Raw genomic sequence first — 24461 nt, forward strand, 5'->3', positions numbered from 1 at the left:
TCCTTCCATTTTTCTATTTCTTAAAGGCTCTCTAAGCACATGCTTAAATGTTGAAAATTCAAGCTTTGAAACTGGATCAAAACACACCTACGTGGAAATCAGGGGTGTGAGAGAAGGGGCTTCATCCTATGGAAAGTTGGTTGTTCTGAATTGCAGGGCCCAGGAAAACATAAAACCAGACTGTGTATCCTGTAGGTAGACCGTATCCCTTTCAAGCTCTTTAAGACTTTCTTAAGTGCAAGATTTTTTTTTCTTTAGGCACCACTGGACCCCTGAGGCCTTTTGAAGCCTGGGAATGGGATGAGGGGAATATTCCCTGTTTTTTAAAGCAGATCTTTTTGCCTATCTTGACTGCTGTTTAAAACAAGGCTAGGATAATGAAATGGTACAGGGCCGTGGTGGCGAACTTATGGCACGGGTGCCACAGGTGGCACGCAGAGCCCTCTCTGTGGCCACGCGTGCCATCGCCCCAGCCCTAGGCCTTCAGCTGGGTTTTATAAAACTTTTTCGCTTTAGGCCTCCGCTGCCGTGTGCAAAAAAAAAAGGTTCAATCAATCAATTTCAACTTCTCTCAGGAAAAAAAAAGATCTCGCAAAGTTGGAATTGATTGAACTGACTAGGAGACCTCAAAGATCCCTACCAACTCTGTTATTCTGTTATTTGTTTTAATTTTCTGCTAATAAGACTGTGATTGAAATACAGAAGGGCATCTGCTTTCAATGGGGATGTCTCTTCCATGTTCCAAGAAGAAATATTATTTTCTTACAGACGGAGAAGACCGACCGCAGACAGAACTTTGTGTCCCTAGCTCTACGTAAGCGCTACAGCTATCTGACTGAGCCTGGCATGAGTGAGTTTCCTAATGTACTAAGATTGTAAACTAATTTTTCATTAAAAGAGACATTTTTTCTATAAACGTTGCATTTTATGTCATTGGAAGGGGTGTGATTTAGTAAGCGACGCCCTCCAATTACGCAAGTGCTCTTTTTGAGCACAAACAACTTGAGAAACTCAAACAAGGACACCAACCATCTTCTTCTGAAAATATCCGTGGAGCACATGAATCATTTGTGGAGAATTGGTTTTCTGTGGTTACCTAGCCAAAGAAGCAGGTCTGTCTCCTTTTCCAGAGACAAGATGGTGATATCTCATAATTGACAGTTAATCCAAAGATGCACTCTGTGGTGTTTCAGTTGGGGACCAACTACGGTACATATTACATCATCTTAAGCTTATTGTAGGAAAAAGCAACTGTCCATAGCACTTCTGCTCTCAAATGACATGAATTTCCTGATAAAAATCTCCCTTTTGCTGCTGGTGTATAGCTAATGGTACTTTAACAGGCACAAAACAGGGTCTCCTTGTGACTGTTTTGTATTATAGGCCTCCACATAGGAATTGGATTTTTCATTAATAGATTGGACCAAAGTATTTTCAGAGTTAGTCATAGAATTCCAACCTATGGAATTAAAGGTTGCAATTTTAATGTAAAATTATATGTCTTTATTTACTGTACGGTTAATGTTACAGAAGTGCAACCTATGGACTTTTGTAGGGTCAACTGTACTACATATAATTTTAAAATAAAAATTCCTTATACGACGATGTAAGTAGGTTAATACCAGCTTCTTGTTTGCCTAAAAATATTTCCTTGGTTTAAGGAAACAGCCAGGTTGATTTGAAATATTATCAAAGCAATTTTAGCAAAAGAATATGAGAAGGTTGTTTCACTGACATGGAGATTATGCCTTTATCATTTTAATATCGGCGTGTCATAAATTAATTAGTACTTTCAGGGATCGGCACAGGACGATGGTCCTCCCTTGTCCTCAAAGCCTGTGTGGCCCAGGCATTCCATGGTGACGCTCTTCAAGATGGTTGCCTTTTGGGGGTGGGGGTGGAAGTTATTGCTGTGAGTGGAGTGTTGGCTTTAAAATGTCAGCTCTCACACAGAAGAGCAAAGCTAGCAGCACCCTGGTCCTTTTTTGGTCCATTGTCATTTTTTCTTTTTGATTAGCTCACGTCTCAGAGTTCCACTGGGCAAGCTCAACTCTTCAAAGCTTTCCAGATACTCAGCATAACGTAACATGAGCCGTGGTCAACAGTTGGCAGTCTCTGACTTTTGTAGCTGTTTCTCATAGCTTCTGGATTAAAACCTGGTGCCCTCTCAGCTTACACTTTTCACTGTATAGCACTTAGTTTGTTTGTACGCTCAACATACAGACTTGTTTACATTTTCGCACTCCTGCACTGGGCAACTTTAGCTACAGTAGTAAGAAAACATCGGGCGTCACAAACACAGAGTGACAACCGCTGGACCTGGACTGTCACCTACCACATTGCATTTTTCCCCAGTTCCCTTAACATAGCAACACACAGGAAATTAAACAATGAGCATTCTTATCTACCAGACCCCACCAGTATCTCTATTAGAAGGGAGGAAAGAAGCTGGTTGTAAAACTGCATCAATGTAGCTAAGAATTTCCTAATTTGAAGCTGACCCTCTTTTTACAGAGGCGGCACCATCATTCTGGAGTCGGGCAGTGCCAAAATTGAGATGAATAAACGAACAAACAAACAAACAATTTAGGAAATTATCACTTGTATCTTATGAACAGGGACTTTGAAGGCTAATGATAGGATTGTAGCCTTTCCTAGAGTTCCTATTCTTAAGGTTGACAGTTCAATCTTAGAAGAATAAATTCAGTTATCTTTGGAAGGTGTTTTTTTTAAAAAAAAGTCATACATTTTAATAATTCCAGCAGTCCTCGGGATCAGATTAAATCGGCATGCTCAAATTAGCAGTAGAACTGCCAGGAAAACCATTTTCACAAATAACGTCATTTGCTTTTAAATGAATTCCTTGCTTTGAAAAACTCTTCTCAAAAGGTACCAAGACATTCAGCCTTGTAGAAAAAGTGGGCTCTTCTTTTAAAATATTTTCTGTGGAAATAATTCTGAATGTTGATGCATTCTGCCTAGCACACCGCACATGTCATTTTATTCCTCATGCTTGTTTTGACACGATAAATCATGCATGAATAAAAGTGAAAAATTTTGGTTGCTTCGCTTGCCATGTTTCTTCCATTAATTGTACTCTTTTTTTCTGTATGAGAAATGCCTGTTAAAGTCATTCCACGTGAAGCTTTTTTTTAACATTTTATCAAGCAAAAGGACTATTGCATGAATAATTGGAACATTCAGAGGATTTTTTTCCCCATTGTTGTTTTAATCTTTTGAGTCAGAAAAGCTCTTGCTCTTATTGGCTTTGTGAGCCTGAAGCATTAATCAAAGCGTGCATGGGAGAGAGGTCTAACTTTATTCCCCTGGCTTCACACTTTGCACATCAATTGCCTGTCACTTTGGGAGATTTCGGGGTGGGAGCGAGGCTCTGCATGAAAGATTTGGGAGTGTTTCTCAAGCAGAGTTGCTCAGAGTCACAAGCACAAGCCTATACAAGAACTTAACAAAACTGTTAAAGCCCCTTAAAAATAGACAATCCTGAGGAAATTGTGACCCTTGCTGGCAGCAAAGACATATATAAATTAACAGGCAAATGGAACTGAGAGATTTAAAACTTCAAATTCAGCACGTCAGAAAGTCAATAGGAAGTGAGAGAAGACGTTTTGGTTGTGGCTGTTACTTTGGACCAGCGTGGACTTTTTTTTTTTTTAGCCTTTTCTGTTTTCTTCATTGTCTGCAGATTCCGTTGCCTTGTGCTTTTCTATTTTTCATTTCCTGTTGTCTTTTCCATTTCCCCTTTTTTGATTATCCATAATTACACGGCTCATTCCTATTTCCCCCTTCCTGTTTAGCCCTTGATTGTTACCTATTTCATTCTGATTCATACGAACAATTGTATTTGCTTTTTTTGTAATAATTACGACGTTTACTGACCAATTTTCTTCTCTGGTCTCTCTGTTTTTCAACCATTTTTGTTGATTTTTACGTTTTATATATCTCTATATTATTTTGGTTTAACCATTTAAGAAACAGTTGAACGGAGCGCCACGGCTACAAGATCCTTACCCACCACCTATTCCTACAAGCCATTCTTGTCCGCAAGACCCTATCAGTCGTGGACCACAGCACCCATCACTGTGCCTGGACAAAGCAAATCAGGCTTCACTTCCCTCTCCAACTCGTCTTCTAACACACCAACTGCTTCCCCATTAAAGTCCATCTGGTCGGTTTCCTCTGCTTCGCCGATCAAATCCACTCTAGGAGCCTCCACCACATCTTCCGTTAAATCTGTTAGTGATGTAGCTTCTCCAATTAGATCCTTTCGGACAATCTCGCCTATGAAAACCATGGTTTCCCAGCCTCCCTATAGTGTCCAAGTCTCTCCCGGTTCCTTTGTCAGAGCTCCTACCACCACGGAAGCTGCTGGTTTGAAAGGGCTGGTGTCGGCTTCTGGGTTCCCCATTCGGACATCTCCTGTGACCACAGCTGGGTCTCTCTTAGAGAGGTCATCCATTACCATGACGCCTCCGGCCTCTCCCAAATCTAACTTTAACATGTATTCTTCAGGCCTGCCATTTAAGTCCATCATCACATCAGCTTCTCCTCTCTTGTCTTCACCTTTAAAATCGGTGGTGTCTCCTGCTAAATCAGCAGTTGATGTTGTGTCACCTTCTAAAGTCACAATGGCCACATCCCCCGTGAAACACACGGTTGGGCACACAGAGGTGGCCATGGTGAATGGCTCCATATCACCTTTGAAATACCCATCTCCCATCAGCTTAATCGGCGGGTCCAAAGCCACGGCTGCCTTTCAAGAGAAGATGGGGGCGGCAGCCGCTTCTGCAAGCTGTGCCGTTAAAGCAGCCACTGACACAGTTGAGAAAATGTTACCGACGACTCCTGCAAAGCCATTTTCTCCACTCAGGTCGCACGTGTCTTCGACTCCATCCGCTTTTCAGTCAATCAGAGCTCCTTCTACAGGGGTGCTTTATACATCTCTCGGGTCAATCTCAGCAACTACCTCGTCAGTAACCTCATCCACTATCACGGTGCCAGTCTATTCTGTAGTCAATGTTTTGTCAGAACCAGCACTAAAGAAGCTCCCCGAGACACCCTCCCTGGCCAAATCAGCAGCTGCCTTGCTCTCGCCTCTTAAAACATTGACTACAGAGACATGCACACAAACTCCCTATAACCGAGCCTCATCTCCCGTCAAATCATCTTTGTTCTTAGCACCCTCTGCCCTTAAGTTGTCCACACCTTCATCTTTATCTTCTAGTCAGGAGATACTAAAAGATGTGGCCGAGATGAAAGAGGACCTAATGAGAATGACAGCAATATTGCAGACAGATGTAATGGAGGAGAAGGCGTTCCAGCCAGAACTGACCAAAGAGGGTAGAATAGATGATGAAGAACCTTTTAAACTTGTTGAGAAAGTCAAAGAGGACCTAGTAAAAGTTAGTGAGATACTGAAAAAAGATGTCTGTGTAGAGAATAAAGCCTCAGTCAAACTCTCTCAGAATGATAAAGGACACTCCTCTGAGGAAGAATGGGTAGAGTTCAGTGCAGGTGAGATTGATGAAGCCAGACGCCAGGGCATGATCATCCCTCCTCTGACTATCCCAGAAAAGGTGCAGATCAAAGCCAAGGCTGTCTCCGAAAATGATTACAACTTGAGCAAAGTCATTGACTACCTAACGAATGACATTGGCAGTAGCTCCCTGGCGAGTTTAAAGTACAAGTTTGACGACGGGAGAAGGGAAGGGGAAGAGAGGCAGAAAAGGGTTCTAAAACCAGCCATTGCTCTACAAGAACATAAACTTAAAATGCCGCCAGCCTCTGTGAGGCCCTCCACTTCTGAGAAAGAATTGTGTAAAATCGCCGATTCCCTTTTTGGAACGGACACTGTGCTGGAATCGCCCGATGACTTTTCCCAGCACGATCCAGATAAAAGTCCTCTGTCCGATAGCGGCTTTGAGACCAGGAGCGAGAAGACCCCTTCAGCCCCGCAGAGTGCAGAAAGTACAGGGCCAAAGCCCCTTTTCCATGAGGTGCCCCTCCCCCCCGTGATCACGGAGACCAGAACGGAAGTGGTGCACGTGATCCGTAGCTATGAACCCTCGTCGGGGGGAGAGGCCTCTGAGCCTCACGCGGAAGAGCCACCCTCGCCGAAAGTGGTCAGCACCTTTATGGAGCTGGAGCCTCGGCCCAACGTGGGCTCCCTCAAGGGGAAGGTGAACGCCTTTCAAGTGAAGGCCAGTAGTGAAGACGAGTGTGCCCTGGGTAAAGGTGTCCGTGTAAAAGAAGAAACCCACATAAGTACCACCACCAGAATGGTTTACCACAAACCTCCATGCGCTCAGAGTCCTTCAGAGAGAATCGAGGAAACCATGTCTGTTCACGACATCATGAAAGCTTTTCAGTCAGGACGGGACCCTTCCAAGGAGCTGGCAGGTCTGTTTGAGCATAAGTCTACGGTCTCCCCGGAGGCTGGCAAATCCACCGAAATTTCACCCCAGCCTGCAGAGAAGGACTACAAAATGAAACCCAAATTGGAGCGTATAATAGAGGTCCATATTGAAAAAGGTAATCAGGCTGAGCCTACTGAAGTCATTATTAGAGAAACCAAAAAGCATCCAGAGAAAGAAATGTATGTATATCAGAAAGACTTGTCACAAGGGGATGTGGAAAAGCAGGAGGCCCTTCCTTGTTCGGATGAACAAGGTCAGCCCGAAGAAGAAGAACTGACAGCCGAAGAGTCCTTACCTTCTTATTTGGAATCTTCTAGAGTAAACACTCCTGTCTCCCAGGAAGAAGACAGTCGCCCTAGTTCTGCCCAACTTATGTCTGATGACTCGTACAAAACCCTGAAGCTTTTGAGTCAACACTCAGTAGAGTACCATGACGATGAGTTGTCAGAACTAAGAGGGGAATCTTACAGGTTTGCTGAGAAAATGCTTCTCTCAGAAAAGCTAGATGTGTCTTACTCAGACACCGAGGAGTCAGTAACTGACCATGCCCCCCCCCTTAGCTCAGACTTTCAGGGGCCTGATAAACGATCCAGAGAAAAAGTAGCCCCAGCACCCCCACAAGACATCCTCACCAAAATCTCTAAAGAGATATCAGAAAATGGTGTGGGTAAAATATCAAAAGATGATCCTTATGAGAAAGTGACAGTGTTGCATTATTCTGGAGATGTTAGTAGCCCAAAGCATGCTATGTGGATGCGCTTTGCAGAGAACAGATTAGACAGAGGTAGAGAAAAGTTGATGTATGAAGACAGGGTGGACAGGACGGTTAAGGAGGCTGAAGAAAAGCTGACTGAAGTATCGCAGTTCTTCCGGGACAAGACAGAGAAACTGAACGATGAGCTGCAATCCCCGAAGAAGCAGCAGAAACAGAATGGGAGAGAGGCCGGTGTGGGCTTTAGATCAGCAAGCAGCAGTCCGGAGAAGGTGGCTGCTTCTGAGTCCCAAAGCGACTGGGCAGGAGGAGGAAGAGGAATCTGTGCTCAGGATGGGAAGGGCTGGCCAAAACCTGAGGAGAGGAAGGCAGCCAGTTGGCCCAGCAGCCCAGAGAGGCAGATTCTCTCTCAGCCGAGCAAGGACTTGAAGGAACCCAAGGGAGCAGCAGCTCAGAAGAGCAAAATCCCAGAGGCTCTGCCAACAGGGTTCCAACTGAAGCAATCCAAGCTCAGCTCCATTAGGCTAAAATTCGAACAGAGCCTGGGGTCCAAAAGTAAGGAGATGCTTCCAGAGGAGAAAAGGCTGGATATACCATCTAAAATCCCAGTGAAAAAGTTGCAGGACAGCAAGCTCCCGGTCTATCAGTTTTACTCCCGAGAAAAACAGGCCAAAGAGATAGACCTGGTGGATGGGAATTTAGCATTGCAAAAGGAACCTCCTGCTGGCTGCTTCCAAGATGGCCCCAGGGGCAAAGGCAAAGTTTTTGAGGATGCATCTCCTCCAAAGGTCCCCAAGGCCAAGGATGAAATACCAAGCAAGACCACTTCTGCCTTTGCTGAGCCAAAAGTGAAGGGCTTGGCCTATGGTGCCAGTGCTGTGCCTGTCCCAGACAAGGGGCACTGGGACAAAAAGATTTATAGGACATGGGAAAGCCCTGGGACATCCTCCCATAAAGCCCAGAAAGAAAAACTTTCCCATGTGCTCGTGCAAGATGTAGTCAAAGAAATCCAGATTGACCCTCTTGAGCCTAAAGATCTGGCCAAATCTAGTGAACTGATCACTGTGACTGAATATGAGCAGAAAGTGTCCACAAATGGGTCAGGTTCTAAGGAGGTGAAGGAAGTGACTGTAAAGTCTCCATCCAAAAAGGTGCTTTATAGAGAATACCTTGTCAGAGAAGGGGACTATCCCAGCGAAGTGAGGGATAGGATTTCAAAGAAAAAAGAAGCAATGATGGCACCCCATGTTACAGAAAGAGTTACAGGAGAGAAAAGTATGTGGGCAGGTGGCGTTCTTGAAGGACAGTCCCCAACTGCACGCCACGAACTGCCAACTCAAGTGGCCCATATCAGAATGGATAAGGAAAAAGTACAGGGACAGTTCAATGTGGCTCAACAAGAGACAGGGGTAGAATATAGTCCAGCCAGCACCAGGCAACTCACTTGCTTCCAGTTAAGTCCTCCTCAGGAGGAGGCAGAGTCATCCCCCAGTAAGACACCCGATTCCTTAGATGTTAGCCCAGGAAAACTGTCTCCTGCAAAGACATTTGATCAGGTGAAACCATCCCCTTTAGCAACAGAGGAAGCAGCAAAGGAAATAAAGACACTACCTGTTTATGTCAGTTTTGTTCAGGTAGGGAGGCAGTATGAAAGAGAGGTGCAGCAAGGAACTATTAAAAAAATTGTAAGTCAGGAAAGTAAGACAGTGCAAGAGACGAGAGGGGGATATTATACCACCAGGCAGCAGAAGCAACTCCCCTCCCCCCAAGGTAGTCCAGAGGATGACACCTTAGAACAGGTGTCCTTTATGGACAGTTCTGGGAAAAGCCCCCTGACCCCAGAGACACCAAGCTCAGAGGAAGTCAGTTATGAGTTTACATCCAAAACACCTGATTCACTCATTGCTTATATACCTGGCAAGCCGAGCCCAATCCCTGAGGTGTCGGAGGAGTCGGAGGAGGAGGCCGAAGCCAAATCCACCTCTGTAAAACAGTCGCCCCCTACTGAGCAAGAGCTGCCCAATAATTTGGACAGGGAATCTAACAAAAGACCGAAGGGAAACCGAGTGGCCTACATTGAATTCCCACCACCTCCTCCATTAGATGCTGACCATTCGGAACCAGAAAAGCCACGTCCCTCCTCTGAGAGCGACATGGAGATGACAGAAGTCAACCTTCAGGATGAACTGGAGAAACGTCAGCTGGCTGAACCAGTCATCCGCGTTCAGCCCCCTTCTCCTGTGCCGCCAGGAGAAGATCTAAGCGACTCCAGTGATGACGAGTCTTTGTATCAGCCCGTTCCAATTAAAAGATACATGTTTAAACTGAACGATGTTGAAGACAACCAGAAGGAGACCACCACACGCAGATCATCTGAAATGAAGGAGATCGGAAAGCCCAGTGAATTTGATTTGGCTCTTGAATCCCCCCAGAATGATGTGGCAACAAATGGGAACAATGACCAGTCAGTTACCGAGTGCTCGATAGCAACCACCGCAGAATTCTCCCACGATACAGATGCCACCGAAATTGACTCTCTTGATGGGTATGATCTGCAAGATGAGGACGATGGGCTGACTGAGAGTGATTCTAAGCAGGCATGTCCAGCAGTAGAAACTAAAAAAGATCTCTGGGTTACTGAAGGCATCTCGAAACAGACCGATCGAAGTTTTAGCCAAAGTAAGCTGGAAATTATTGAGGAGGAGGAAAAAGTCGGCTCTGAGGAAAACAAAAAATCCTTATCAAAATGTCCAGCTGCTGAAAAAAATGTTGATAAGGCTGAACAAAAGTCAGGGGCGCAGTTTTTCACTTTGGAAGGCCGACATCCTGACAGGACCGTGTTTCCTGACACGTATTTCAGTTACAAAGTAGATGAAGAGTTTGCCACCCCTTTTAAAACTATAGCAACCAAGAGCCTCGATTTTGACCCTTGGTCCAGTAACCATGGAGATGATGAAGTCTTTGAATCCAAAACCAGGGACGATGACGCCAAGCCTTTTGGCCTTGCAGTGGAAGACAGATCTCCAGCCACCACTCCAGACACGACGCCAGCTAGGACGCCGACAGATGAAAGTACCCCAACTAGCGAGCCCAACCCCTTCCCATTTCATGAAGGGAAGATGTTTGAGATGACTCGCAGTGGTGCAATTGACATGAGCAAGAGGGATTTTGTTGAAGAAAGACTCCAATTTTTTCAGATTGGTGAGCATACTTCTGAAGGGAAGTCAGGGGACAAGGGGGAAGGGGATAACAATAAAGTCACTGCCATCACACAGCCGCAGTCAGGGGACAAAGCGGTAGAGAAAACCGTAGAAAGAGAAGTAGAAACGCCAACAGTTGAACCTAAGCTCATCCTCCAGGCCAGTGGAGATGGCATGGAAGCATCACCTGGTTGTAGCTCACTGGAGAAATCATCCCTGGTGCTTCACGCTTCTAAAGTCGATCCCAAATTGCGCACACCGATTAAAATGGGCATTTCGGCTTCCACCATGACGCTGAAGAAAGACATGTCTGGGGAAATGGCAGATAAGCTAGAGACATTGACATCAGGGACTCAGGGGTTAGACTGCAAAGCTGTAGAGGAGGTTACAGACACAGCTGTGCTTAACCAGATCAGCAGTAGGGAAGCAGAAAAGCATGATTTCCCAAAAGATAATTTTAATAACAACAACAATTTGGACCCATGCACCACACCTACCAATCAGCTTACTTGTACAGTAGTGCTAAATGAACGCTTTGAGTCCAAGTGTCCCACCCAGAAAGCTAACCCAATGAAACACCCTTCAGGAAACGGTCCCGGTGCAACCCAAGGAGACTGTAAGCAGAAAAGATCCAGAGAGCAGCAGGCACCCTCCGAACCAGTCGGGAATCGTGCACCCTCCCGGCTTCCCATAAAAGCTAAAGACGCTGTGCTGCACAGCACCAGTCAGACTGGCAGGGGGAGTCGTGTTAGGGAGGCCAGGAGAGTTGACCTAAGGAAGCCGTGCAGCTCTTCTCTACCCATAGAGGGCAGGTCTAAGATTCCCATAAAAAGCACACAGAGGCATAACTTGGCCTTAGCTAGAAAAATGCCACCAGCTCAAAACCAAGGGCAGATAGAGAGAAGCAAGGCCAACTCTTTTCCTTCTAAATTACCATTAAAGGTAAGATCTACCACCAGTACCACCACCACTGCAGCAGCAGCCGCCGCCGCCACAACTGTTAAAGCAAAGCAAAGTCAGCTTAGGGAGGTATGTAAACATTCTATTGAATATTTTAAGGGAATTAGCAGTGAGGCTTTAAAGCTTGTCGACCGACTATCTGATGAACAGAAAAAAATGCCACCAGGAGTGTCTGAGGAGGAGGAGGAGGAGGAGGAAGAAGAAGATAGTACCTCAAGAACTACATCCCTGTCCGAAGCCACTCAAGTTTTCCAGCCTTCCATTGCAACGAAGCCCGCTAGAGATATGAGAACAGAGGCAGCATCTTTAAAATCAAAGATTGAAAAGTCCGACAGTGACAGGAGGAGGAGGAGTAAGAGGAGGACTGGTGAGAATGGAGGGAGTCAGGTTTCTGGAGCTCTCCGGGCTCACCCTGTGGAGGCCAAGCCTAGTTTGTAAAACTTTCAACTTGTTGATCCTAGTGCATGAACTGTTGTGATTGCCTGCCTAGTGACTTCCTCTAGTTCTCATTCTGTCATTGTCATCTCTTGTGTTTTGTCTTTTGTGCTCTTCTTTCTTCTTTTGTGTGAAGCCTGTGTAGTAGATAGCTAGGGACGCATGCTGAAAACGTTTATGTCAACCCCCAGATAGTAAAACTTGCCGTTTTTCAAAAGAAAGAACTTTTTTTCATTCTTTAGTTCCTGGTGGGCTTTTCCCCCCCCTCCCCTCCACCAGTAATTAAATCATTTTGTATAGATCAGTAGATAGATTGTCAGCATGTTTGGTTCCATTTACACAATATTTACATCATGTAGATGAACACTACTAGCCTTCGAAAGGGGAAAGTTCCAGATCTGTGAATCTGCATATTTTTTTTAAAAAAAGAAACAAAACAAGGGCATTCAATTCTTTTTAGTAATTGGACTAAAAACACCTATTAAAATAACACAGTGTATTAGAGTGCTGAACACCCTTTCACGATACCCTTTTAATAGAAGAATTATAAATCACAGGTCCACAGAGCCCATGCGAACGGACAGATATAAGGATGGCAATTGTGGCTGATCACCTGGGACTTAGCTGGACAGGTAAGGGTTTGGAACATTCTGATGCTCTAGCAACCCTTGGAGAGGCCCCCCTTATTGTGTCTCCCTGGATGTGTGTGTCTGTGTGTTAATGGATGAGGGAGGGCAGGGTGAACTTATTCCTCCCAGCTCCATCCTGCTCGGCTCTTCAGCTGGAGAGATTAAGAAAATGGGAAAGAGCAGAGTCCTTGGAGCTCCTGGTATTTTCAAAAATAAATAATAGAGCTGGTAAGAAAAGTTGAAGAAAAACATCCATCCACACTATTACTGGACTTAAAGATGGTCCAGGTGAGCTGATGCATCCATATGATTTTTGTGGGCAGCAGGACTAGAGTATCACATATATTTGCTTTTACCTTTTTCCAGAGGATATTTTGTCATCTTAGTCCTATCTGCAGCCCTGGGATTGCCTGGAGGTTTCCCTCCAAAGGCTATCCAGGTTAAGATCAGCTGAGGCCAGTTAAGGACTGCTACAACTGGGACATTTGCTTCTATCATGTGGAGTCTTCCCCTATGACTTTGGTATCTCTTCTCTTGCTTCAGAACCACCTGTGTAGTAGGATCATCACAATAGCCAAGCAAGCCACAAAGCCAGATTCTTTCCGTTGCTTCCTACTGGATGTTGGAGGCTGCCCAATGGTGTTATCTCAGTTATGGAAGGGGAAGAGTTGAGCATTGCACTTGTTATCCTGGGGGGGGGAGGGGGAGGGCAAGGAGTTATCCCAGATGAGTCCATTCATTTTGCCCTCCTGGCCACAGCAGATATCCTTCCATTTCTGGTCCTTTGATGCAGTGCTGGGAGCAAATGGAGCTGGGTTGTGATGATGACAGGGAAGCTTCTGATCTTGGCTTTGGATATGGAAGCTTGGAGTCCAAATGTTGTATGTTTGGATGTTATCAAGGGCTGTCTCCCTGCCTGGACCATTGTTTCTATCCAGACTAATCCCAACAAACCTTAAAATGGAGAGAAGACTCATAACTTTATTAGCTTCTATTCCTGAGACTACAACTCAAGGCTGTCTCTGAAAGTGGCTCTCATTATTCTCTGTCTACACCCTTTGACCTTTGGGGTATGTTGGGAAGTTTAGGCTGAATTTTCTGGGGGGGAAAAAAACCTGGTTGTGTCCTTGGTTGTCAGAAATACATCTGATTTTTAAATGGACTGTTGAAATAAAACATGAGTAATTATTTTTCTTCTCTCTTTCCCCCATGGTAGAACTGGCAAGAGAGCTGAATTTTTCTGTTGACGAAATTAATCAGATTCGAGTGGAAAACCCAAATTCTTTAATTGCTCAGAGCTTCATGTTGTTAAAAAAATGGGTTATGAGAGATGGAAAAAACGCTACAAGTAAGTTTAAGATTGGTGTAGAAAGGTCTGGATCTTAAAGTTCCTACAAAAAGAATGCAGCTACTTGATAGGTGACAGGCTAAGGGGTTTGTGTGAATGAACAGTCACAGATCAAACTCTCTGCGTCCAGAGTGCTTATATTCTTTATCCAGTTGCCTTGGTCATCCAGCCTTCATGCACGTATAATATTGCAGAGAAACCCAATGCCTTAAGAGAATAAGTTACCAATACACACTTGTTATGTGTTTTTGATTTACACAGCATTGTGTGTTCACGCATCAAAAGACACAGCGGGTTTTGATAAACAAGCAATTCAAAATGTACAGGGCGCTGCAGCTCACGTGTTCCCATATCGGGTATTTAGTTTTTGTTTCGAAACCTCTACACTCTATGTGATCAGTGAAACCACAGGCCACCTATCCCAAGAATTAGTGGTTACACACAAGAATTTTAATGTTTTGTCCTTTTCCCTCCACAGCTGATGCCTTAACTTCTGTATTAACAAAAATCAATCGGATCGACATTGTAACTTTGCTGGAAGGACCAATATTTGACTATGGAAACATATCAGGCACCAGAAGTTTTGCGGATGAAAATAACATTTTCCACGATACTGTTGATGGTAACTGAGTTTGTTTCATTTGATGTATTTTTTTTCCAAGTGAGTAACCTGTGTGTGTGTGTGTGTGTGTGTGTGTGTACATACACATACGATTTAGGGTATGACTGAACCAATAAAGGTTTGCTGGTTTTGAATTAACAGAGTTGCAAATTCCTTCTGTAGTAAGGTGCGATGGCAAACTTTGCAGTTGCATTCTGCAAACTGCCCTAATCAGACAATGAAACTCAAACAATCCAATTCAGCGCCCACAGTTTTTCTGAGATTGTTAAGCAATGTTTTGCTTTCTAACACGGAGGTGCAATCAAGAACAAGTTACAGCAATTACTTTTTTGGCTTTTGACATGTTGCTAGACTGCTTATGAAATACTGTGCTGGCCTGAACATGCAAGATGAGTGTGTATGTATGTGGCGACTTACATATGCATACATCCAAGAATCCATGTTCTGGGGTGCTGCATCTTGGAGGAAGCATTTTGTGGCTCAATGCAAGGCATCAAGCATTCCCGGTCTCTGAGCAGCAGATTTGACCCCACCCCACCCCAAATCGCTGCAGTGCAGAAATATAAATTCTGTGGACATTTTAAGAAATTTGTTCTTGAAATGTGGCTTGTGCTCTTCAATCATGAAATAGGTCTCTTCCCTCTAAAAAGAATGTGCTTCTCTTGTTTTGCGTTCTGTCCTTCCTCTTCTCCAAGCATCTCTCAAGCTCCTTGTCCTCACCAAGACCAGACTGCATCTTAACTTTCTCTCAGTGGATTCAGAGAACCAACCAACCAACCAACAACAACCATTATAATTTATGCACGTTAGTTTCCAGATGCCATATCTCAATGCTGAAATCCCCCATTTTTGTCAGATGGGTTAGCCTAATATTTACCTGTGGGATTATGCTATACCATTCATTTGCCATTTCATTTCTGTGCTGAAACTAAATGCTAGGACAGGCATGGTCAATGCTCGGTCTCCTGCAATGTTCCATACTTAGGCTGCTGTCCTGGGTGCTGGGGATAATTTTCTGACAAGCACGCAGTGCCACCATCGATGGTCAGGTTGACATGAGCCATGTGGTGCAGGGGTTAGAATGCAGTATTACAGGCTAACTCTGCCCACTGTCAGGAGTTTGATTCTGACCAGCTGAAAGTTGACTCAGCCTTCCATCCTTCTGAGGTGGGTAAAATGAGGACCCAGATTGTTGGGGGCAAATATGCTGACTCCGTAAACCGCTTAGAGAGGGATGTAAAGCACTGTGAAGTGGTATATAAGTCTAAGTGCTATTGCTATTGCTATTGACTTGCTTCCTTATCGTAAATGTGAGGAGCACATTCATCGATCCCCTTAGAAGGGTGTGGAACTTTCTCTAACATTTAGAGCAGGGGTCTCCAAGCTTGGCAACTTTAAGATTTGTGGACTTCAGCTCCCAGAATTCCTCAGCCAGCATGAGAGACCCTAATTTCCATGTTTTGGAATTCACCCTGATTGAAATTTGACACAGGCGGAATCTGCTGCCTTGGTCATTCCTGTCCTGGGGAACAACGGCTCTTTGTGTTCATGCTTCTCCTTTCCTTTTTCTTTATTGGATCAGTGTTTCTGATTGTACCTGTGTCACCGAGATCGCCTGTGTCTCCAAGATCACCAAGGTCTCCTCATTCATCACAATACTCTCATACGGTTCCTAGAGTTGATCTGTAGATTCTCTGTCCTCCCCTCCCCGGTAGTTTGCCATTTCCGTCCTGTCGTAGGTCAAGAACTACCTTTTTCTGTCCTACCTGAAATTTGTTTCTATTTTCTGCATCGACTCCATTCTCATGGGGCACTGACTAAATTGAAATATATAGCACAGTAATCATCATGCATGGGGTTATTAGGTCGGAATTAAAAGGAGATGCCTATAATAAAAAGGAAGGCAATTTTTAAAATGCTTGTAAAATATTTGCCTCTCCTTCAGGCAGCTACTTTATTCTTTGCGTTAAATCATTGTGAGCCATAATAAAAGCAGAAATGATTTGTTATACTGCAGACTGCCATTATTCATATATATATATATATATATATATATATATATATATATATATATATATATATATATATATATATATATGACCAAAGATTTACATACAAACACCAGCTGCCTGCAATTATTGCAGGTTCGCATCCCACCAGGCTCAAGGTTGACTCAGCCTTCCATCCTTCCGAGGTAGGTAAAATGAGGACCCAGATTGTTGGGGGCAATTAAGCTGACTTTGTAATAATGCCGCTTGGGGCCCCCCGAAAGCCCTAATAAGCAGGCATATACATAGAATGAAGGCTATTGCTAAGCACATTTGATTTGTGCTTAGATTGTAAGCCGCCCTGAGTCTTCGGAGAAGGGTGGGATATAAATGGGATTTTTAAAAAAATTAAAAATATAATTATTGAACAAAATTGAGATTATTGTCCAGCTGATTGAGAAGAAAAAAAATGGTTCTGAAATCATTAAAGCGAATAGAGACACCGGTTGCAGGTGTGCTGTGCTCCCAGTTTTGCTGACTTCAGTTTTGTTGTGCTCCTTGAAGAATTCTTTGTCCCATTCCTAATTCAATTGTTCTTGCTGTTTCATGCAGTTCTCATGTTCTAAGTACTCAGCCATTCTGAATGCTTGATTTTGCGTTTCTCCATCCTTCATGGCAATCAGTCCAAATGTGCTGTCTTCCTTAGGTTACCCCACCTTTCAAATGGAACTGGAAACAGCCCCTGGGTTGTGCTTCGCGCCACCCAGCCATTTCCATCAAGATGATTTGGCTAGCAATTTCTCTAGCGTAGAATCACCCCTTAGAACTCCTAGTAGACTGAGTGATGTCTTAGCAACTTCACAGGGAAACCTAGAGGAGACGGCTGCAGAACCTCCCGTGGTCATTGAAGAAGACACCTCACTGGAAGAAGGCCAATACAATCACTCGGTGCCTCTAGAAGGAGCCTCTAAAGATGCAGGCCAAAACCCACTGGAAGAAATCCACCTTAAGGACTATCCTCGCTATCTCGGTAGCTGTGCTGGAATGTGGACACCGAGCGAAGAGAGTAGTCAAACCATAGTGAGGACTGAACGCCACGAGAGAAATTGGTCTGGTACTGATGAGGAGCCGACGGACAAAAGGCTTAAGTCTCTGTTTGAAGATATTTGCCTTGAAGAAATAGCCGAGTCTGAGGAAATGACAGAAGAGAAAGTCTTGTCTATACTTAACTATGTCCAGCAGGCCGAACAGGAAATTTCTTCAATTACAGGTTGGCAGAATGAGGCCCCCAGAGTCAAGGTGGAACCAACGTCTTCAGGACGCAGAATAAGTGGAGAACTGCTGAATCGATTGGATGACAGGTACGGAGCCATAAGGCTGACACAGCCAAGCCTCAGATGGATCAGTTCTGCTTTTCTCACATTATGAAGTTGTTGTTGTTGTTTAAAAAAAGATATTTGTCTCAATTTGTTTCCTGCTAGATGGCAGTTAAAAAGCAGGGACCAGTAGCTTAAGTATTTACTTAATGATATTTTATAGACCAAGTGTGATGTTCTCAAGACATAGATGTGCTCTGATATTTAGGGCAGTGAAATCAAAAGCAGCACTGAAGCATCCTCATTCAAAGCAGAGTCAAGATAGAAAGAATTCTAGAACCAGGCTGAGTGTAGCTCTCAAGGGATTTAAAAAAGCAGAAATGAGAGAGAGGGAGGGAGGGAGGGAGGGAGGGAGAGAGAGAGAGAGAGAGAGAGAGAGAGAGAGAGAGAGAGAGAGAGAGAGAGAGAGAGAGAGAGAGAGAGAGAAACCCTATCACCAAGAGTTCCTGCTCCTTGTGGATGTGCCTACAATATCTGGCCATTTTTATCAGGATCTTGTTGGCTGTTACCATCACCTCAGGAATAGACTTGCATAAGCCATAGGCTGTTCCCACGAGAACCCAGGATCAAGCCCCTTAACACACCCACTGTGGGTCAATGTCCATTGGGGGAACCCTGTCTTTCTTTGGAACTTGTCTGCTTTTCAGAAGCATCTTGCCATTATAGAGCAGAGCAGCCAGCCTGGACCTCACCTTGCTCAAGTCCAGATTTATTTCTTAAGAGGATCACAACGATCCTTCAAGACTCGTATTGGCCACTAGAAACATCCCATGGCACCTCTGGAATATCGACTTCCAGAGCCACAACGTGTAGATCATTACTTGCCTATAGCTGCTTTTTATTCACACCTTTGTAAGTCATAAATGTCAGCCTGTTGCTCAGCACCTGCGGAGAGGTGATTTAATGGCACCGTTACTTATTTCTTGGCTTTGGCTCTTCCTCTCTTGCAGCCCTGATCAATGTAGAGATTCTATTACCTCATATTTCAAAGGGGAAGCAGGAAAACTGGAGACCAACGGGAGCTACTCAGAGTCTACATTCGAAGCAAAGGCTAAGACTTTTGTCCAGGACTCTGTGAACAGTCTAGGAAAACAGAGCGACAAGGAAACTGTGAAACCAAAAATGCAAAGCTCTCTCCGAGCTGAGCAGCCAACAATCTCATCCCACCAGAAATCCTTGCAAGAGGCAAGCAAGCCAGCAGTGGATACACCTAAAACCTCTGTGCCTGTTAGCATGAAAAAGACAAGCTGGAATATTTCTGACAGTAGCAAGCCAAGATCAAAAGCTCAGGAAGACGATGGAATAGCGGCTGCGTCAGAACAAAAGGTATAAAGGCCACAAACTTTGATTGGATCAGGGAGGAGGGGACAGGCCACAATTCACCACCCACTCTTGCTCCTTCAGCAGTTGCCCCTCCCTCTGTTTCTCAGGCTCGGGAGACGAGCTGCTGCGTGCCAGGGCCCCTGTGGTGGCCTTGCGGGAATCAAAGGTGCAGAGCATCGTGTTTTTATTCTGCAGTTCGCCCTCCCCATTCATTCACCAAACTCCCCGAGAAGCCGGTGTAGATACATACAGAAATGAGATGCTCAAATGCAAAACGGGTGAGACGTATGAGGAAAAAGTCCCACGAAGGGCAGGAAATATATGTAAGATGCATCCACCTGCCAAATGCCGTCAAATCCTAGCTTAGCCCATTCTGGGGTGGGAGCAATCCCTAGGAAGTGTTTCAGTTGAGTGGCAGGTTGATCTTACTTTCAGCTGGAGGGTGGATACGCCATGCAAATAGTGCCCTTTTCAGACATTCTTCCCAATGCCAGAATATGCATTGTTAGCTGGGGAAATATACGTAAAGCTGGATGGGGGAGCCAAAGCATAAGGGACTATTTTTCCTTGGTGATCAGCAGAATCAGGCAAAATTATCAGCATGAGTCCCAATTTGAAACTGCATTTGAAGTACTGTTTCAAATCCTGCCTAACAGTAACGACAACAGCAACAACAATGTGCCGCTAATCTTAGTTTAGTCTGGAAAGAGATGGGGCTGTTGGGCATATGCCACTGTGAGAATAGCTTTGGTTTTGCAAAACGTAGAGCAGTTGCTAATAAGATGAAAGGATCTTTGAGGGTAGCAAGGAAGAGTGGGGAAGGAAAGGACATGTCTGCACTCTGGTCCCCCCTGGTCATAAAAAGCTTGTAGACACAAGAGTTTACAGCTGTTGCACAAGCCTGTGCAAATCTGTTTTATGCCATAAACGATATCAAAGCAACATGGCTGCATGCACCACATTTAGAAGTGTGGACCCCAGGAGCAAAATGGCACACATTCCCAGTATGGTAATTGGGGGGGAGGTGAATCTAAATTTGGGGGGAAACCATTTTCCCGCTGTTCTTGCTCAGACTCATTTTTATGTTTTAAACAAGCCAGTAAAAATGTACTAAAACTGCATTTATCAGGAGTTGAGTGAGAGTGACAGTGAATGTGAGGTTCAGAGTGATTCCAGTTCAGATGAAGAGCAGAGGATCGTTACAAGGGTTTATCGCCGGCGGTTCATTCTGAAGGTATTGTGCGATTGTGGTGCCCCTGGCATGGAGTGGACTTGGACTGCAAGGCAGATAGAATGGCTCAACCATTAGACTCTCTCTTTGTGTTGTCCCTTGCACAACTTACTGTACAGACCTGTCGGGAGGACCTACCAGATTGCACTCTGGGTTTTTGCTTATAATTCCATCTTGTGATGCATGGCTGTGTATGCATGACTCTAAATGCACTGGAGTGTAGTTGAATACCCTACATGTGTTCAAGAGCAGTGTAGTCACTGGGGGCTGCTACAGCTGGAAAGATACGTCAGGAGCCAGGGGGAAGAGTCCTGCGTGCCAGTTAGGCTCCGTGGAAGGCCCTCAGCTTGCCTGTTGCGTTGAGAATCAGGAACGAGTCTGTCCCACAGCCAGGGCTGAAGAAGAATTCAGCTATTGCTCCTGCTCGTGTTTGTCCATGCATTTGTTGATGTCACTCTGTCTTTCATCTTAAGAGGCAAAATGTCCTGAACCAGCCCCATAGCTTAAGCAGTCACACTCTCAAAACTAATGTGTTAACTCAGTTTCTCTTTCTCATAACATTCCCTTGGATGTCTTCCTCAAAGCCACTTGTGTAAATACAAGCACACACAATTATTGTTGTTCGGTTGGACAGCAAAGAGTACTTGTAAGTATTAGGGGTGGGTGGGACATTATCACAGCACCTGTGTCCAGACCTGTATTCTAGATAGTCCAAACCACAATGTAAACAGAGACATTGGGCCTCTTCCAGTTTTGTGCCATTGTGGACCTGTTTGGGCTTTGCTCCCGATCCATGGGACACGGTGGCTCATTGGGTTAGGATGCTGAGCTTGTTGATCAGAAGGTCGGCAGTTTGGCGGGTCGAATCCCGAGTGCCACGTAACAGAGTGAGCGCCTGTTACTTGTCCCAGCTTCTGCCAACCTAGCAGTTCGAAAGCACGTAAAAATGCAAGTAGAAAAATAGGGACCACTACGGTGGGAAGGTAACAGCATTCCGTGCGCCTTTGGCGTCTAGTCATGCCGGCCACATGACCACGGAGACATACTCGGACAAGCGCTGGCTCTTTGGCTTTGAAACAGAGATGAGCACCGGCCCCTAGAGTCGGAAACGACTAGCACGCATGTGCGGGGGAACCTTTACCTTTACCCGATCCAATCCTGGGGACTTCCCAATTTTCGTAAGGCTCCTTGTGAAGGTAGTTCTGAGGAAGCTGATCTGTTTGTTGTATGTTGTGACACTGATCTGCTGATGCTGTTGGGGTAATAATGATGATTCAGTTTATATCCTCAGCATATATCCTTATATGCTCAGCTTTTCCCAGAGTTGTCAAGAGACGGGTGGGGGTAAAAAAGTGAGATAGAAGAGTTTCTTAATTTTAACAGCATAAAGATGGGGTTATCAATTGTCTAATCTTGCTCTGTAGTTAATTTAGTCCTCAGCCATCCTGGTATTGTTTAAGGCTCTTAAAACTCATGATCAGCTGGATTGGATATTTTGCATAATATGGTGATGCTTCCCATACAAACATGTTGCACAAGAAGTGTGATTGTGTGCTAAATGACCAGTTGGAGCTTCTTGAGATAAGTGGGAAGCCTTATCTGCCCAAAGTCATTGGGAATAAAGCAGCTCTTTTTTACTCATTCTGGTGAACTATTTTTCATGAAGAACTAACCTTAGTTCACAGGTTGTACTAGGACCAGCACAACTAAGCATGGACTTCTCCTGAATAAAGATCCATAAAATTGTACAAGTAACAACTTTGTCTTGAGAAAAAATTTATGGAGAATTGAGATAGATGGTAGCAGGGAATAATTATTATTTCAGAGGAACAGCTTCTCAGGGCTATCAAAATGAAGTAGTGATTAGGCCCTATACCTTTTTGGAGGGAGTTCTTACAAAGCCTTCTCCATGGGTTTAGCCCTAAGTTTCCTAGACAAATTTCCTAGGTATGTAGCATCAAATCCACAGCATAAATTGTTTTCCAGAGAGGAAAGGCAAAGGCTGGACCATATTTCTTGAAAGCAACAGCCAGCCATAAACGACCTTTGACAGCGTAATTATATATTCAGCATGATCCACAGAATCTAAACCACAAATCATGTGTCATAAGACACTCTAGATGTTGGACTGTCTCTAACAAAAATAATCTTGCTTGGCCTGGCGTGAGTTTATTGCTTGGACTGGTGTTGCAAAGCAGCAGATGGCCCCAGGTGAGCTGGGCTAATCCTTTGACTTGTTCTCTACTAGGGCAAGGAAGCCCAAAACATTCCAGGTGAATCAGTCACGCAAGAGCAGTTCACCGACGAAGAAGGCAATACCGTCACCCGAAAAGTAATTCTCTTCCGCAGATTCATTTTTCTCCCTCTTTTCTTGAGTCCTAATCATGGATTCTTTGTCCATCCACACTGTCCGTCTGGGCTCAGGCAGAACACGTGTCAACTTTTGTTTTTCCTATGTTATTTCCCGCAGGTTACCCGGAAAGTATTAAGACGCCTTGTTGTCCCACACGTGAAAAAACCTATCAGGGTAATGAAAGAGCTGAGCGGGGTGCAATGGCCCCTCTGGGCTCAAAACGCGGTCGAGTGGCTGGTGGCTTGCCAATTAACCTCTTGCGCCTCCCCCCCCTAAAAAGGCAAAATGCTTGTGCTTTCAGCAAGTGGTGCATCTGATCTGAAAGGTTATAAACCCTCCAGTGCCTCTGTGTTGGCCAGCAGCTGCTCTTTCACCCTGTGGCTCCAAAAGATCCTCCCCAGGTTGTTCTGGCTAGCGGAGCTTTACTAGCAAAACTTGCAAATAGGTAACACTATCTCTGGCTCTTCCCTGTGGGCGCTTTCTTCTTCCCATCTTCTGCCTCCTGGTCAGTTTCATTTGCAAAAGAAAAGACAGGGCGCTGAGCATTTTCTTTGGTATTAAGAGGATTGGGGGGGGGGAGGTTGAGGCTGCGGTTTTAGGCTACACCTTCTAGAATGAGCCCCCCCCCTGCCCCCGTAGATACTGCAGGTCGTGCACAAGTTCAACACGGCAAGTGATCAAGAGTCCAAGCATGAAACTGCTTACGGGCCATCGAGTTGTTTTCAACTCCTGGTGACCACCTAAGTAGTTGTTTTCCCTGATGATCTATCCCACGGGTCGGCAACCCACGGCTCTGGAGCCGCATGCGGCTCTTTCAGCCTTCTACAGCTCCCAGTTGTCCTCTGCCATTTGCAGAGAGAGAGACACACACACAGAGAGAGGCACTTGTGCTTCCTGTCTCTGTCTCTCTCTTTCTCTGTCTCTGTCTCTGTCTCTCTGTCTCTCTCTCTCTCTCTCTCTGTGTGTGTGTGTGTGTGTGTAACTCACGCTGTTCTCTGAGAAGCTGACAAGCTTATTGAGTGGGGCTCCTGCCTTTGCTGCGTCTCCACAGGAAGCAGGAAGCAGCAGAAAGCAGTAGCTCAGGAGAGCCAGCCCAATAAGAATGTGTGTCAGCTTGTCTGAGAACAGCATGAAGCCAGCTTGCGAGATGAGCAGAAGATTGGAGAGAGGGAGAGAAAGAGGGAGGGAGAGAAGAGAGAGGGAGGGAGGGAGAGAAAGGGAGGAGGGAGGAAGGGAGGGGAAGAGAGAGAGAGAAAAAGCCTCTATTGCTTTTTAATTAAACTCTTCAATCAAGTCCCCCCCCTCATGTGTGTATGCACGCGAGAGAGTTTTGCGGCTCCCAGTGATTTTCCCCCCTCTTGGAAACGGGTCCAAGTGGCTCTTTGAGTGTTTAAGGTTGTGGACCCTTGATCTGAAATGGTATAGGGTTTCCTGCCTGAGCAGGGGGTTGGACTAGATGACCTCCAAGGTCCCTTCCAACTACTTCTTCTTCTTCTTCTTCTTCTTCTTCTTCTTATTATTATTATTATTATTATTATTAATAATAATAATAATAATAATTATTATATTATTATTATTATATTAATTATAATATAATATTATATATTATATTATATTATATTATTATAATAATATCATCTATCCCCATGACCTGGTTTTTCAACTCTAAATATGTATCAGATCCGTACCTTGTCTTTTCACAGAACACCCTTATTATTTCTCCCAGTTGATCAGTCCTCACACTGAGAGGGCAATCAAATTTTCTATCAGCTGGGCAGATTTTTTTTTAAAAAAGCTAGTCATCTGTCTTCTTCTAAATAAATAATAAGGGGTACACATCAACCCAAGGC

At 44.7% G+C, this 24461-nt stretch overlaps 1 protein-coding gene across 1 annotated transcript in view; it reads left to right on the forward strand.

Moving 5' to 3' along the window:
• The window catches only part of ANK3 (ankyrin 3), a 191129-nt gene that overhangs the window by 159218 nt on the left and 7450 nt on the right, over positions 1 to 24461 (forward strand). The window contains exons 36-45 of the mRNA XM_083364150.1: positions 769 to 850; positions 3997 to 11673; positions 12299 to 12373; positions 13587 to 13718; positions 14197 to 14340; positions 17035 to 17689; positions 18655 to 19030; positions 20157 to 20261; positions 22507 to 22590; positions 22729 to 22785. Coding sequence (XP_083220276.1) covers positions 769 to 850; positions 3997 to 11673; positions 12299 to 12373; positions 13587 to 13718; positions 14197 to 14340; positions 17035 to 17689; positions 18655 to 19030; positions 20157 to 20261; positions 22507 to 22590; positions 22729 to 22785 — 9387 coding nt within the window. The remainder of the gene's footprint in view (positions 1 to 768; positions 851 to 3996; positions 11674 to 12298; positions 12374 to 13586; positions 13719 to 14196; positions 14341 to 17034; positions 17690 to 18654; positions 19031 to 20156; positions 20262 to 22506; positions 22591 to 22728; positions 22786 to 24461) is intronic.

The sequence above is a fragment of the Vipera ursinii genome (genome assembly GCF_947247035.1).
Source record: "Vipera ursinii genome assembly, chromosome: 5".
Lineage (NCBI taxonomy): Eukaryota > Metazoa > Chordata > Lepidosauria > Squamata > Viperidae > Vipera > Vipera ursinii.